Here is a 17,259-nt window from a genome sequence, read left to right on the forward strand (position 1 = left end):
TAGCCGGAGGAGACCTGTATGGGCCGACGCATGGGGCTCCCAGCCCAGATGGGAGGGAACGGGGAGGGAGGGGCAGTGAGAGAGAGGGAGACACTGAGAGTGGGTGAGGCAATTGGAAGAAACAGAGTGAGACAGATAGGAGAGGGGCGAGGAAAAATGCCCCTCGTCGCCTCTCATTCTGACGCACACATGCAAGCAAAACTTGCACACGCACACACGGATCTTCAAAGCCGACTGCTTTTCATAGTCTCCCTATTAGCTAAAGAGATTACATCTGGGGCCCTGAACCAAATAAATAAGGTGAGGAGGAGTGTCAGAGCTCAGTCTGCTCCACCTCAGGATCCTCTCAGCACTTCAGTGGTGAGCAGAAAGGAAACCCACTCTTAATCAGAGGGACATTGAGAGAGCTGGACACAGCAGGGATTACAGGTTTTTTTCCTACTCTCATTTCATCGAGAACAGATTCGCTGGCCTGTTGCATTCGGGTCGTTTTGCCATTCTTCTCCAGAACATTTTCTTTGCCTCTTGCTGTCCTCGTTTTCCCCCCGTCCAACAGAACAAGGGTTCTTCAGTGGATTGTACGTGGGAGAGCAGGAGGAGGTGAAGCGGTTCCCCGCGGAGGTGTTTTGAGTTATGGATGTTGACACATTCCTTCTGGACACGAGGAGAACCGGATCCAGCCTGAGCAGCGCAAGCAGACGCTACCGCCACGGACGCTTCACTGGGCTTCACCTCCCGGTATCACCCTTTCTCCCGGCCAGCTCTTCAGCATGTACCTTTCTGTGAGGCTCTTCCCAGTCTTCCGAGCTCCAGGACAATGTGCAAATGGAAAGTGACTAAGGGTGCCTCAGCCTGGTTCCGTCTGTCCTGCCTTTCCCTGCCGCTGCTGCTCCTGCTCCTGAGTTCGGCTCTGCCTGTGGCCTGCCATGACACCCACAGGGCCGTACGTGCCCCGAGGGGCGCCAACTCCTCGTCGTCTGCCGTGGTGGGGCGGCATGTGCGCAGCTACAACCACCTCACGGGGGACGTGCGCAAGAGGAAACTCTTCTCCTACCAGAAGTTCTTTCTCAGGATCGATAAGAACGGAAAAGTCAATGGCACCAAAAGCAAGGACGATCCGTACAGTGAGTAATGCCCGTTTTTATCCTCTTTCCTTTCACATGTGGGTCCCATAGAAGAAATGGCACTGCTTATTTCCTGCCTCCTTTGATTTTGCAGTCAAACATCCAGCAGATAATATAAACCTTACCTGATGTTGGTGGGCGCGAGCTGCTGTGTGTGGAGTTGGGCTTTGCACGCGTTGCTGAGAGGTAGTCGGCTCTGATGTTGGTCCTTAGGTTTCAGAGTGCAGATTTATTCATAGCAGGTTTCCTGGAACCAATTTGAAATTGCCAGGGGAGCCTTTCTTTTCTGTAAAATGCGCAAACCATTAGAAGTTACTCCCGAACATCACGCAGTCATCTTTATTACTCCTGCTCGTCGTAACTCCCTAGTCGCTGCAACAAATGGCTTACTTTTGAGATTTTATTAATTTCAAGCACATGTCAGGTGGTTCTTTTTTCTATTGAACGTGTTATCGTGTTCATTCATAAATAATCAGAAGAATTTTAACTTTACACTTCGTGGCATGTCCAGACACCCGGCAGGGAGCTCGAAGCACCTGGTCACCACACTCCCAAATCTCCCTCTGCACTTTTTCGTTAGTAGATTGCACACACATTGCCGCTAATAAAAAAAGGCTTTGACATATGGGTCCCATGTGCGTGCTGCTCGGCTTTTTTTAGACTATGGTGTGCTGGAACTCCGCAAGACATGGCTGTGGGTATTTCAATTAGCCGAACTGCCTCTTAAATGTGCTGCACAGAAAGTCTCTTAATAAATCCAAGACCAGGCTTGAAGAGTTCTGGAAGGCTTTCAACTACCATCAAAGAGTTTGTCCAGAAAGCTGGACACTGTTAGGTGTAGTGTTGTAGACATTAAACATTTACATTTATATTTATTAATGCATGTTTTGAAATAAATGAATAAATGTGTGCTAGCTTTTTTTAAATGTAATTTAAATAGAAAAAAATTATACATTTATATCTATCATGCCTGTTAAAAAAAAATCTACATATCATATGCCATGTTTTTGTACTTTTCCCTATGCCAGTGAACTCTGTACATGTTAAAAGATTCCCACCACTCGCTTACCACATGTAAAAAAAAAAGCACTGTTCTTGTTAGCTCCCACAATGACCCTTAGGCATTAAGCATACTGGTAATAATGTTCCGGCCAGATGCACTGAGTTTCAGTGGGGATTCTCTTCTCGTTTCAGTGCTGATATATCTGAAGTGTGGATATGGCCTGGAATGTCTGTGGGAGGCATAGCAAAGGGGAACCACTTGTTGGTGAATGGATCATTTCTCCAAAACAGATTGGACCTCTGCCATCCCTCCGCTTTCCCTGCTTTTTTTGCGGGCGCTATAATTGAATTCGAAGGGCCTCTGGTGCCCACAAGGTAGCAGCAGTGCTCCCTGCATCCCTCGCTTTAAAACAGCGGCATGGTGAAATGGTAGTGTGCGGCGTTTACGACAAGCGTGTTTGCTTGATTTATTCTGTAATCAGAGACCATTGTTGTTGCCCGTAAAAAGGGCAGAAATGAGTGGCTTGCTATGTTATGTATCATCATGTACTTGAAACATCAAAACATCCTCAAATGATTTTACTCCAGTTGGAGCCACTGGCATTTTAAAAGGAACCAGTACCTTTTGCGGTATAATATTTCTCTTGAGTTAACAAAAAGAATATTCCCATGAACAGCACGGCATGTTATTGTATATAGACTGACGTCATGTCGACAATTATCTTTGTGTTTGAAGGCCCGGTGTTTGCATAGAGCTGAATTTTATCAAGACTGTGCACAGATATGAGCTGTCAAACTCAATTTTTAAAAATATATTTTTAACTTCCACGTTTAATGTTTATGAAAAGCACACTTTGCATTATGCTAAAATTAACAGTCGAATGAACTCAAGGTCAGTAGTTTTTCTGTTTTGGATGAGTTACAGAATATACTTTTGGAAAAGCACAAAGTAGAAGGAATGACGTATTTTATTTTAATGAGACATTAATGTAGCCTATTTACCAGCAATGCACATATAAAATGTCACATCTTGATGCAAAATTTACATTTACACCCCCGTAAACACTTGCAGTAAATCAAAAGCCCGTATTTTATGAGAGGGCCAATATTTGTTTTGCATATTTGATGTGGAAAAATATTTGCAGAGAGCCTAAGTATGATAGATTGTTACATTTCCCAGATTCAAACTCCCAGTCAGAGAGTCTCTTTGTCCATGTTTGAGTTCTCAAGTCCAGCCTTCTTTAGTTTTCAAGTCCACAAAAGACCTGTCTATGTGCAGCTTGAAATCCTATCCCACCCATATTGTTTGATTTCCTTTCAGAATCCATCAGCTCAGTATCACTTTTGTCACATTGTGTCTCCCCCAAGACATTTTTGGAAACGGCACCCCGTGCTGGAACTCGGAGCTGTCCTCGGTGTATTGAGCGAGCCTAACAACAAGCTCACTGTGATGCAAAAGCTCTCACACGGACCGGCCGGAGTTCAATCTTTCTTTTCCTGTTTTGATCTTGTTTGCCTTCTCTTTCTTCTGCGCAATTGTTTTGTGTTAATCACACAGCACTGATGAAAAAGTCAGTATCGACACGAGCGCAAAACCTCTGGTGTTGGCATGGCCGGAGGAAATTGTTAATGAGGATCATTAGTCTTTGACAGCTTTGATTGAGGGGATTTGTTCGATCAGAGTTCAACTACTGGTTGAATCGTAAGGTCTAAAGTGCAGGGGTCTTTCCAATCATCGTGTCAGCTCTTGGGCAGCAGATCAAACAAGGGTCAGGCCAGCGGTCATTATACGTCTCTCACTCCATTTGGGGTCAGTTTAATCTAATAGGGCTCAATTAAGAATACAGATTATTGCTGGTCTAATGAGGTGTTTCCAGGCCAAACTCCATTAGCTTTGGTCAGAGTGGCACACTTGAAGATCGTTTTTCTCCATGAGAGAATATAAAAATACTTTTTTTTTAAAGAATATAAATTACTATTACTAATTACTCGGTTTATTTCAGGTGTTGAGTTTCTTTGTATGTGTTAGGCTGAACCTTATCAACTATATAGCAAACAAACCCTTGCTTTTGTTTGCTGAATGAATGTTAATGTTCATAACTTGTTTTTCTTCCTGCGTTCGATCAGCTTCTGTCAGTTTACCTGGTATAAAAGTTGTTTTGCCATTTTAATGAGAAAGAAAGAGGAATAAGCCTATTCTGTCAAGTGTTAGAAACTAGCATGGAAGGACACAGCTTGCTGGCCTGGTGTGACATTAAATCTTTCATCAGGAACAATAACAAGATAACTGCAAGCAGCTCTCGGCATGTCTGCTGAGACAAAATGGAAAATAATCAACTGATGCTACTTAGTATGGGCATGATTATGACAAAATCATAAATGTCCCTTATATTTGAAATTGATATTATTAATTTCTATTAAAAAAAAAAACTTACATTAAAATATTTACATAGGACATCTGCATACAAGCTGAGCGAATTATTATTATTATTATTAATAATATATATTTTTTTAAATATGTATTTCTGTTTAATAGACCATTATTCGGTCTTTTATTTACAAATTGCATCTAGCCAATTCCAACAACAAAAAAACTAAATGACCCACAATGCTCTTGACTTCGGTACTTCACCTTCATTTTTGGTGCCACCATGAACCGAAGTGAAGTATTCTCACTCACTATGACCAGTTTTTGTTACTGATAGGCCTATAGACTCATTACAAATGTAGTTGTAAAATGACTCACTGGTGTGAATGAACATGAGCAATGTGTGAATTTAAATGACATGTTGCCGGCCCTGGCCACATGGATGGCACTCTTCAGGTGTGTGTGTGTGTGTGTGTGTGTGTGTGCGCGCTCTGTGGTTACGGTGCCCGTTTATAGCTCCTGTGGGAAATCCCAACCACACAAGTAATAAAAATGACTTATGAGGATTGAGCTGATGTGCAAAAGGTTAGTGTCAGCATTTCATTCTCTTTAACCTCGGCGTCCTTATAGACTTTCTCTTTTCTGATTCATAAATAACAGAGCAGGTTTTTACAAGACATTTTAAGGATCACTTCAAGATACCTGGCCCTCAAAAATGCAACATGCTGATAGCTTTGACATGTTTACTTATAAGCTGTCCATTGTTCTATTATGTTTGTTCCATCTTCACTACTGTTCAAAAGTTTGGGTTCAGTAAGATTTTATTACTTTTATTCAGAAATTACCTAATAAATTGATCAAAAGTTACAGTAAAGACATTTATAATGTTAAAATATAATAACATTTTATTAAAAATAGTGTCTCATTTATTTTAATAGCTAATATGTTTGAACAGATGCTCACACTGATCTACAACTATTATATATGAGTTATTGTGAAAGTGGTTTTTAGCACTTCATGCTTAAAGGAGTATGATTTTAAAAATTAATGCGCCATAATTTGTATTTGATCATTTTAACATGTAAAACGAGGTAAAAGTCCATGTTTTTAAAGACCATGTTGTTATACCCATAACACGTGTATATTTTGTAGTAGCAGCTCAACATCTTCATCTAGTTAATACATCCAGCTTTTCCCTTCTGAAAGTTCAACTTAGAGGAGTGGAAGACCAGATGTATGCCTAACCTCTGACCCCATTACCTAAAGCAGAGCACCATTTGTACCATGAGAAGTTCTGGGGAGAAACAGCACTGTCTCTTTTCTGCTGTGATCTGTCTGATTGCCAACAGACGGTGACTAAAAGCACACTTGCCCACAAACCAGTGAGACGACAATTGTTTTGGAATTGTTTTCAGGAAACTATAAGCTTTGAGGTGATCATTGAGCAGTTTACAGAGTAAGAAGCCAGGTACAGGGAGTTTAGTTATGATAACTGTGATATCTACAAACACATGTTGTTCTTTTTATGTTTATCAAGCCATTAAACAGGAAAGACTGAGGGAACGACTTTGCAAGGTCTTTCAGTGTCCTATAAATCTGTTAAGTGTTTAATATGCTACAATACTGGACAAATGAGAGCAGGGTGAAGCTTTCCTTAAACACATCTTCTCACAAGCTACAAGGGGAATTCCTAAGCGATGTGTGCTTGAACAGATGGCGGCGGTTGGCGCATCAAAGCACTGAAGAGAGATGAGGACCAGTGTGAGCAGAGATGCATCTGGCCTGTCAAAGAAGTGAGCAGGAAGTTTGAGTGGTCTTGCATTGATTCCCATTAGGATGGGTGTTTGCTCTGACATTTAGGAGGAGGTTGGAAACTGTTTGCCGCCACAGAAGGTTGTCTGGATGTTTGGGTATGTTAGGTGTGTGTTTGGGATGATGCATGCATGGTTGCATGTGCGCAAAGTGTTTCAGTGGTTTCATTGCCCAGGCAATGCAAACACTGAACAAATCTGTCTGTCATCAAAAATTAGTTGTTGAGCACAAAATCTTCAGTCCTCTGACAGTGTGCAGGGTGGTTAACAAATGCCTGGACAGTTAGTCAAACAAAAACATGATACTTAACATGCTCTGATGGTCTGGAATAACATGAAATATGTGAAGAGTTTAGGGATAATAATTCATCCAAAAATGGAAATTCTGTCATCATTTACCCTCATGTTGTTCCAAAAACTTTTTTTTTTCTGCTGTGAAACAAAATATGTGTGTACATGTAAATCTCAAAACAACCCATTATATAGGGGCTCTGAGTATGCCTAGCAACTGGAAAAGAGAAAGAAGAATTGTACTTATTTTCTGACTTTCTCTTCTTTATGTGCTCTTTCAATGAGTCACATTTTAGCAGATTTATAGTGGGAGAACAGAACTACTGTTTTCACTACTGTCCGAGGATGCATTACGTAATATGAAATAGAGCTGGTTCTTGTGTTTTAAGCTCAGGCTAAAGACATACACGTTTGAACCATATGCCCCTGAGAACCGTAATGTTATCGTGTATTCAAATACACATCATCCATTGGGCAAGTCACTGGCCTTAAATCATGTGTCCCTTTTAGCTTTTAAAACGAAATCCAATGTTTTTCTTTAGGCCAAGCACACACTACAAGACTGAAGACTGCATGCGCACACTTAAAGAGTTACTGTTTCTTGTGTGCACAGTCGCAGACTTTGTTACAATTGTAAACCAAAAATGCAACATTTGACTTTTGCTTCCCACTCTCGCACCTTGTAGTGTGTGCTTGGTTTAGCAGGCTGGTTATTATGTTTTGGCAAAAGATATGGATCTAGAGCCCTAAAGACAGATATTTAGAGGCAGATGTGCAATGGAGTTACTGTAAGATCTCAGACGATAAACTGGTGGATGTGAGGGAGAACAGATTGCATAACTCTTTTTACCAGTGAGTTTGCATTGTGCTCTATTAGCAAATTTCAGTAGGAAAATCAGTAATGAAAGCCTATTTATGAGGTGCTGAAAAAATGAACAAAATTGTTTTAAGAATAATCATCATTCTTCACTAAGCTTTTAACACAGCTCTGAAAAAAGTATAGTTATTCTGAGTCTGTCTACAGAGGCCACATATGCTTTCTGTAAACCATCTTGAAAGGCTCATTTAAAAACAATCTTCATGGATTTTGTTTTTACGTGATCAAGAGCGTCAGGTTATCATCATCTGATCTGTTTTGTAGCTTTTAACATAAAAACGTTGCATTTCTCCATACAATCCAACAAACAATAGGCGGAGCGGAGGTCCTAAAAACTTCAAAAGGACTGCATACAAACATATTTACAGTCCTTCTAGTCTGAGTTCATCCAAAGTCGCTCTACGCTGCAAAAAATTATATTCTTACACAGTATTTGTCTTGTTTTTAAGTAAAATTTCTGAACATTCTTAAATCAAGATACATTTACTTGAGAAACATTTACTTCCAGAAAACCAAGATTTAATATCGTAAAATTAAGTGACTTCATGCTTAAAACAAGAACAAATGGCCAGTGGGGTAAGAAAAATAAACTTCTTTTCCCTTTGAATAAAGTGTATTTATTTTAGGGTCTCTTAACTAGTTGCTTATTAGCATGCATATTACTAGAATATTAGCCATTTATTAGTAGTAATTAAGCACATATTAATGCCTTATTCTACATGACCTTATTCTATATCCCTAATCCTACCCAATACCTAAACTTAACAACTGCCTTACTAACTATTAATAAGCAGCAAATAAGGAATTTATTGAGGGAAAATTCGTAGTTAATAGTGAATAAGTGTTCCCTATTCTAAAGTGTTACCGTGTATTTTTCTGACCCCATTAAGTTTTTTTCAGCTTTTTCACCTCAAGTAATTTTGCCTATCAAGTAAAAGTATCTTTATTTAAGAATGTTTAGATATTTGTACTGGGGGAAAAAAACATTTTTTGCAGTGTATGTCAGCAGAGCTAGGATGGGATAATGAGACCGGCCCCCCAGACCCGTCCACTGATCTCCCTGAACCCAGGAGCCAGGGGCCCGCGGAGCCCAGATCAAAGGTCCAAGTCACTGTCATCAGAAGCCAATGATGGGTCAGCAGCAAAGATGCCTTTTAATGGGGACCCTTTTCACTTTATGGTCCTGTAGGCAGGGGGTTAATTGAAAAGACGTGCGTGTCAGAGGCGTGGCGGTCCGAGGTTCCCAGGACAATTAAGCACCCTGGTGTAATATATGACTTGACTTATTCAGTCTTTGCTTCCAGAAAGAGAGTGGAAGAGAGTGTGGAGAGCTGACAAGCAGTTGAGGGTTCCCGAGTGCAAGATTATTATTTTGACATCTGGAAACGAGCCAATCGGAACGCTGCTAGGGAAAAGTCCGTCTGCCTGATAAAAATTGTTGTTTTCAAACACATTTGAAGTGGATGGGGTTCTCTTTCACTCTCTCGCAGGCTTTGGTGGTGATGCAGGTTGCACAAGGCTACAAATACGAGGCTGTGGGGTTTTTTGTAATTACCACAAGATGCGATAACCTGAGTTCTGTCACCCTGCCAAGAAAACATTGAACTCCGTTAAGCGGGAAGGGGGGCGGCCACCTACAGAGCCTGGAGCAAGAGCCTAGTCTACTGAGGGAAGATCACGCTAGGCTATGGGTGGGACTCTCTGGACCACCGTTGGGCCATGGGCAGTGTAATGTCACAGACACATGGCCGCTCACAGGCAGGGTTTGAGTAAGGTGGGGCTGGGCTTGTTAAAAAGCTGAGGCTTTTAAGTCTTTGTAATCCGAGCCCTAACGGGGAGTAAAACAAGAATACTTGGAGGATTAGGTTGCACCGCAAAAAAAGAAAATTCTCTCACTTTTTTTTTTTTTAAGAGAATGCCTTGGCTAGTGCTTTGAATAATGCAGGCAGTGAAATTGTGTTTGTCAGAATACCAGAGCGCCGTGATATAGATGTAACAAAACATTGGGTCTGCCAGGAAAACTGTTTAAAAGTAATCACGCTCTTATGAGTCAAGACTTTGCTGTCTGTAGAGCGGCCGTTCTCAAACTGTGCTGTGTGAGAGATTCTAAGTGGCCGGCGAGATTTTCTGGCTGATAATATAAAATAAATAATACATATATAAAACATATTAAAAAAAATAAGGGCCTGTGAGTTGATTGGCTGACATAAAATAATAAATAAAATGATAAATAAATAATAAAAAAATACATTGCGTATAACTAATAACCATCAAGTACATTATTGTAGTAGCAGAAGCCCTTTATTATTATTTAAAATATTATTAATAATTTTTTTAAATAAAGTTTATAATAAAAAATACAAATTATATAAATAATAGATCTAAAAAAAGCTGAATTCAAATAAAATATAAATATTAGATTTAAAGCTTCAATGAAAGTTAGAAATGTTGCCTTGGCAAATAAAATAAGTTTAAGCTGAAGCACTAAAGTTATTAAAACTGAAATAAAAATAAATTAAGCATTAAGCATCTTAAAAATCATTTAAAAATACTCATTTGTGATGAAGGGCTTCTGCTACTTTGATGATTACTCAGTATTATTCAGTAACTGATAGTTATTAGTTATAGGATTGTTTTTAAACTAAGGACGATTTGTATGCTGTTCAAAACTGCAAGTAATTGTTTTCATGTAGTTGGGGTTTCTCTCAGACTTGAGGTGGTCTGCAGTTACTGATTAAGTTTGAGAAGCACTACTGTAGAGGTTTGTTGAGGTTTAACTCTTACATGACTGCGCGTACGCACTTTAATGAGCCGAATAAAACTGTAACAGACTTGTTGCACGCAGAGCTGTTGTTCTTGGTAATGTCTTAAAAATGTTGATTAGATATGTGCTTGAGAGCTTACTGCATTTCAGACACTGGGCTTAAAACATTTCTCTGTACTTTTAGGTCAAATCTCACATTAAATAACTGGAATTTGGCAGAAATCTGAAATGAAAGAGGGGCAGATCTTAAATGTTTATGGTGTGGAAGAAGAAAGCATGCAGAGATACCTGTTGCTTAGATGCCTCAGAGATGTTTTGGTTTTGTAAATCCAGCCTTTTGTTGCAGACCTGCATTTCAGCTTCAATGCAGACAGGAGAAACACTCCTGGGACTCGTGAGGGAGTCGTAAAAAAAAAAGACTCCAGCGTGTTTTGGTTTGACAGACCACATCAAATAGCCGAAAGCAAACAGGTGCTTTCTGCCAGACGATTCAGGCTTTATTTTGACATAGCACGCTTTAAAGAGCAGCCACCAAATTTACTGTAGACATGACATGTTGTTTGCACACATGACATGACATCACTCGCATAGGGATGGGTGCAACTGCATGATCGGTGTTTGGGATTTCTGGTCAAAATTTATATGCGCTTGTGTCATTTTGGGCAGCCGTTCCATTGCTTTTGTCCACTTTATTACTCTTTGATCATGGATTATACCTCCTTAATCCTACCAAGTCTGTGATCCCATCTCTGAGCCCCCTCCTTTTATTCTGTCGCTCTTGCTCATGAACCTGAGGCGAGGGAGGAGAGAGGATAGAAGACTAGGTCTCCTTACATCTTCTCTTGGTGATTGCAACCTGAGCCCATGTGGAGTAACTGCCTTCAGATCCACTTAATCCTCCTGTTGTAGCAGCGCTTGCGCTCCTGATCCACAGGTGTGGATTCAATTCCTTTGCGTCACAAAACTCTGATGTCAATGTTAGGCATTTACAAATCATCCAAGATACAGAGGGTTTTACATAGTTCTGAAAGTAGATATGCAATATAGTGACTTTTTGCTGGAGTAGGCCATCTGACTGACACATAAAGCCACAATTATTTTTATTATGTATATGTGACCCTGGACCTCAAAAGCAGTCTTAATTCGCTGGGGGATATTTGTAGCAATAGCCAACAATACATTGTATGGGTCAAAATTATCAGTTTTTCTTTTATGCAAAACATCATTAGGATATTAAGTAAAGATCATGTTCCATGAAGATATTTTGTGAATTTCCTACCTTAAATATATCAAAACTTAATTTTTGAGTAGTAATATGCATTGCTAAGGACATCATTTGGACAACAAAGCGATTTTCTCAATATTTAGATTTTTTTGCACCCTCAGATTCCAGATTTTCAAATAGTTGTATCTCGGCCAAATATTGTCCTATCCTAACAAACCATACATCAATGGAAAGCTCATTTATCCCGCTTTCAGATGATGTATAAATCTCAATTTAGAAAAAATTGACCCTTATGACCAGGGTCACATATTACAGTATGTATATATATATATTTTGTAAAAATTATTGTCAAAATTTGTAAATCTTAAATTACATTTTTTTTTTTGCTGTTTAGGCCAGTGTTGTAGAACTTGTTGTACAACTTAAATGGAAACTATTTAAAATCTCTATCAAAATCTAAAAAAACAACAAAAAAAATCTTGAAATTAAAGTTAGAAATATTGTTTTAAAATGCAATATGAAATGCACATGCAGACGTACTAAAATTCCTGAAATGAAACAGAAATAAATTAAGGAACATAAAAATATTCAAAAATGACAAAAGCACATAACAAAATTACTAAAACAAACGGAATTTTAAAATTCTCTAAATAATACCAAAATAACACTGCCTTAGGCTATTTGAAATAGATTATACCACAGTGATAGGAACAGCATCAAATTAAGCAATCTAAATAATTATTTAAAAATTGCTAAAAATAAATGTCATTATTTTACAGTTTTATTTATTGGTCTCCAAAAACAATGGAAAAATAAAATGTATATAGATTCTGTGATTAGAATTTATGACCATCCAAAAGTAACAAGTGGAATATGTTATTGGACATTTAGTTTAGCTATCATTAAGTCAATGCTAATAACTTAACCAGCATGACTTCCTAAGTCAACCGGCATAACTGTGTTGCATCACCAGCTAGACCAGCACTAATTACCCTAAACTAGTAAGGAGGTTGATGCTGGTCTTTTCAGCAGGATTGGTAGGCCGCTCACTTGCTTTAGAAGCTTGTTGAATATTTGCAGATAAAAGCACTGACTTCACTTAAGTAGCGAGGTAAACTGAACTGCTCGTGTTCGTCAAAGGCCAGAAGCTGCAGGCAAAAGCTCTTTTAACCCCATACACAAACAACATAGGATCATATAGCCCTGTTGCTACTAGGACATGCTTTGGTCTGGGACTAATCCCATCTAAAGCGTGATGGCTTTATGAGTTTACATAATTGCCTTTTAAAAGGCAAAACAGTAATGGTTACCACAACTTGAATCACTAATGGCTACAAACATCTGCCAGCATGCCTTTCGGCTCTGAAAACTCCAACGAAGACAGCAAAATATGACTTTTCATGTCATAAATGAGCACTTTTGAACATAAGTACTCCTGCATGGGAGGATGGAGAATTTCTGACTGTAGCACTGGGGTTATGAGGTGGATTGTGGGTAAAGTTCGAGGAGGTCATTTCTGTGATGCTTTTACCTATATTTACATGTTGATATTTGTTACCTGTTCTATCATTTTAGGCTTGCATTTAATCTATGTCATTATGCAATTACATGTTTCATGTGACACCAGCAGTGCACCTTGTTTAATGTAAAATAAGTATTTGCATAATTCCGAAAACTCTAAAACCTGCAATGTTTTAATGTGGACATTATGTAAATTATACGTTTACGTTTGTTTTCTAGGTACACTCGAAATCAAGTCTGTGGATGTGGGCATCGTTGCCATCAAGGGGATTCAAAGCAATTACTACCTTGCAATTAACAAGAAAGGGGTGGTCTACGGGGCGGTGAGCATCATTTTCTCTTCATTTCTCTTATAATTATAGTTAATGACTGGACTCCACAACAAATAATGATAACGTTTCGTGATCCCGTCCAAACCGAAGACGTCCTTCTTATCGGGAATTGTTAAACAACATTCAGAATTTCTAAACTATTTATAGAAATTCAGCTCTTTACAAGCTTCCAGAAAGATCCGTCAGCCCTCGGGTCCCTCTCAGAGGCTTTGATGTCAGAGAGCCTGCTCGATTTCTCATGTCTCGGGGCACTTAAAAAGCCCGGGGTTGTTTTAAAGGACAGTTCCACTCCATTGCCTGTAAATTATCCCCCAGCAAAAGTCGGCTTGAGCAAAAGAGTTCTGTCATCTTTGAAAAAGTAAGCCGAGAAGGTCCTCTTCCTTACACTGTAGTCTCTCCTCCAATACTGCTCCATGCATGCGTTCTCCTCCATTCACAATCCAGCCATACAATCCCCTGCTCGCTCTTTGTTCCGAGTTCTCTCCAGCCCCATCGCCTCTCATTCATCCGCTCTCATGAATGGCAAATGTTACCTGAAACAGGCAAAAATAGTGCCGTACTTTTCCCAAAAGTGAAATCAACAGAGTGGAAGGGGAAATTCCTAAAATGCAATCGCCTGTGCCTCGGGTCTGTTGTCCTCTCAGTGGAAATATCAATAAAGTGACGTACGCTACCATTTATATTATGGGGGGGGGGGGGTTTTTTTTTTTTTTTTTATCAATAAAGTGACGTACGCTACCATTTATATTATGGGGGGGGGGGATTTTTTTTTGTGATTTCAAAGGGTAAAATGTGGAAATGTAGACTAAAAACCATCCTTATGATGATGCTATGAGTGAAGGGGAAAATAGTGGTGAATACAGGTCATCTATGATATATATTCATTCTGAAAAAAAAAAAATAATTTTAAAACAAAAATATATATATTTTTTTTAATGTTTGAAAAACTTACAGATGTACAGATTTATCATTCTAATGTCAATATAATATTTATAACAATATTTTGTATTTAAAATAATTACAATTATATTCAATATTATATTAATTTTATGAAATGCATTTTTTTCTGAAAGTCGTGGAAACAGTTTTGATAATGTTAAGATGAGAAAAGGTGAAGATAGTAGTGGACACAGTTGATCTAATAATATATGAATATATGAAATAAATATGAAAAAAATATGACTAATATGTAAGGATTTATCCTTTTAATGGGTCAAAATGTTATATTATATTATAACAATATTTTGTACATATAATAATACAACAATATAGCATAATATTATTTCCATTTCATGCAAAGCATTTTTTTTTTTTACTATAATACTGATATGTTTTGCATTCATTACTTTTTAAATAAATCAACAAACTGCACTGCATGACCTCAAACTGATCTCAAACTGACTCAAGTACGTCTTCTTCTTTCAGAAGGATTTTGGCGTTGACTGCAAGCTGATAGAGCGGATAGAGGAGAACAGGTACAACACCTATGCCTCGGCAGAGTGGAGGAACAGGAAGAAGCCCATGTTTGTGGGCCTGATGGCCAACGGGAAGCCGATGAGAGCCAAAAAGACCCGGAGAAAAAACACAGCCACACACTTTCTCCCCATTCCTATCGTGTAGCTACAACCCACCAAAAGGGAACATTTAACTGCACTGAGGAAAGGCTTGGAATTTTTGGACAGTTTGGAGAAGGCACTATGTAAAGGAACTAAGAGAACTCCTTTTCACTGAGTTCGATTGTTGTCACATATTTGTTTTTAAGTTATTGGCACCAGGGAAAATATGGGACATTTTTTTATGCCAGACCCTTTTCTAGCAAAGGAAAGGTTGGACCAAAACCTACGGAGAGGAATCGGACATTGCAACCTCCCAGAATGAACCGAAGAGACTTTTCACAGAGTGTACTGCTTGTGTGTATTTGTGTGTGTGACCTTTGGATGCAGTTATTTATGCTGTACTAACTCATACGAAACACTCTAACAGACTCTCAAACTCTGTGACTCAGTGGACTGAAAGTTATGCTTACTGGAAGCACTTGCTCAAGGTGCAAGGCTGAGAGGCAGAGATGGAGACCCCGCATCTTTCATCCGAATTTAGTCAAGCTAGCACCATAGCGTAAAGAACTCTAACATTATTAACATGCAAAAGCCACTGTATTTGATATCTCCATTCTTTACCTGACTGCTTTGGAATAAATTATTTATTTTATGTAATATTTAAAGAAAAACAAAGGCAAAAAAAAACATGGAATGGACATTTTTTTTTATCATTTATGCTCCTCTTTTAAAAAGCTATTCTATTGGTTACACATGAATAAATAAATATATTTCTCCTTACCTAGCAGAAGTTGCGTCCGTGATGCTGAGAAAAGCTCATTTTCTTCTTTTATTCATTTCCAAGAGGTTAAATGCATCTGTAAAACAAATGATCTTGCTGCACTTATAGAGGAAAGGGGTGATACGGTTAATTCATTTTCCGTACCTTTAAAAACTACCAGCTTTAGTGATTTTCTCAGTCACTGTTTACATTATAAAATACCATAATTGGAACCACACATCACTGTTTCATAAAGAAAGCAATAAAAAAAAATCCCAGCGATAACTATGAGCTCATCTCTAAAAGCATTCAAGAATTCAAAACACACAGTCTTCGGTCACTGCCACACATATTGTCCTAGTATCAGTCGTGGAAAGAACATTGTGCTTTGAGATTCTTTTAAAGCTGCGTTCATTTGTGCCCCAAAAAGTCTGGTACTCTGAATTGAAAACATTCATCTTTGTTTATATTTCAGCTGTTATCAAAAACCACATATAAATCTATATCCACACTCATTGCCCTTTTGCCTCATTTTCAACTGTCCCTGCAACTTTCAATCATCAAACTCTGCTCTACTAGCCCACTCGCTTCAAAAAGTCAATGTGAAGGGCATGTGGTGTGTATGTAAATATTGGCAGTAGATTATGGGCTGATTCTGATTATCTCTACTGTAGGCCTAACGCCTTTCCCCCTCTCAAACCTTCGGCGCAGTTCCAGCAATTAGCAAATAAAAACTTTGAAGGTTTGGGTTGAAGTCTCACCTTTTTTTTATCATAGTCTCTTGCTTTTTGCTTTCACTTGGGAACATGATGTTGATTCATGAACTTTCCCAGGCAGTTCTCATTGTTTCAAGTTAGAGTATTGATGTGTTTGTTTAGAAGTTCTTTTGGGTGTTTCGTAAACATCTTTTCATGTACAATTACACTGAAATGGATTCAAGACTAGGTCTGGGAACCGAGAACCAGTTTCATTTTTTGAGTCGTATGATGTTCGGTTCGTTAACGTACTTTAACCAGCAACGTACCGTACGTTAACCAGCGACGTACCGTCGTTAACGCACGGAGAACCGTATTAAAATACTTAGAGTTTCCAGCAATAGCCTATTTCAAAAGAAACAACACCGCGAGTGAATCTGTAGCGCGAAACAGACAACGTCCGATTCCCGAACGAATGACTCGTATGAGCCGGTTCTTTTCAGTGAATCAGAAACGAGCAGCACATATTATTACTGAATGAGTCATTCGAATGAGTTGGTTCTTTTTAGTGAATCAAAACCACAACGCAATCAGTGCGATTGCCGTAAGAATGATTCGGTTGTTTTCAGTGAATTAAAGGCAGGGTACGTGATTTTTCAAAAACACTTTAGAAAACTGATTGGGGCCGAATCGCAAAACAAACTTGTAGCCAATCAGCAATAAGGGGCGTGTCTACTCGTGATGTGGAGGAGAGCGCGTTCAGTGCATAGGACTGACATTAGCCGAGCCGAGCGACAGAAAGATAGAGATGGCGGATAAAAAAACAAAAGATGAAAAACGTCTGCGGAACGATAAGGCAAGAAGTAGGACCCCTGTAAATATCGGATCAGCTTTCCAGCGCCGGAGAGAACTCAAGGAGCGGAGGCCTGCGAT

The 17,259-nt window shown here is 39.0% G+C and overlaps 1 protein-coding gene across 1 annotated transcript; it reads left to right on the forward strand.

Annotated features, from left to right (window-relative positions):
- Positions 1-685: 685 nt before the first annotated feature.
- On the forward strand, positions 686-15,491 carry LOC107706443 (fibroblast growth factor 10-like). The gene is made up of 3 exons (XM_016510152.1): positions 686-1,124; positions 13,203-13,306; positions 14,741-15,491. Exons 1-3 carry the CDS (start codon positions 818-820, stop codon positions 14,933-14,935), a joined length of 606 nt encoding a protein of 201 aa, XP_016365638.1. The 5' UTR covers positions 686-817; the 3' UTR covers positions 14,936-15,491.
- Positions 15,492-17,259: the final 1,768 nt, after the last annotated feature.

The sequence above is a fragment of the Sinocyclocheilus rhinocerous genome, unplaced genomic scaffold (genome assembly GCF_001515625.1).
Source record: "Sinocyclocheilus rhinocerous isolate Xijiao unplaced genomic scaffold, SAMN03320098_v1.1 scaffold1405, whole genome shotgun sequence".
Classification (NCBI taxonomy): Eukaryota; Metazoa; Chordata; class Actinopteri; order Cypriniformes; family Cyprinidae; genus Sinocyclocheilus; species Sinocyclocheilus rhinocerous.

What these genes read in the sequence shown, in the direction of transcription:
- LOC107706443 (XM_016510152.1), top strand. Translation starts at nt 818, where the DNA reads ATGTGCAAATGGAAAGTGACTAAGGGTGCCTCAGCCTGGTTCCGTCTG. An exon ending in AAGCAAGGACGATCCGTACA is followed by an intron (nt 1,125 to 13,202) that starts GTGAGTAATGCC and finishes TTTGTTTTCTAG; the next exon opens with GTACACTCGAAATCAAGTCT. An exon ending in AAGGGGTGGTCTACGGGGCG is followed by an intron (nt 13,307 to 14,740) that starts GTGAGCATCATT and finishes TTCTTCTTTCAG; the next exon opens with AAGGATTTTGGCGTTGACTG.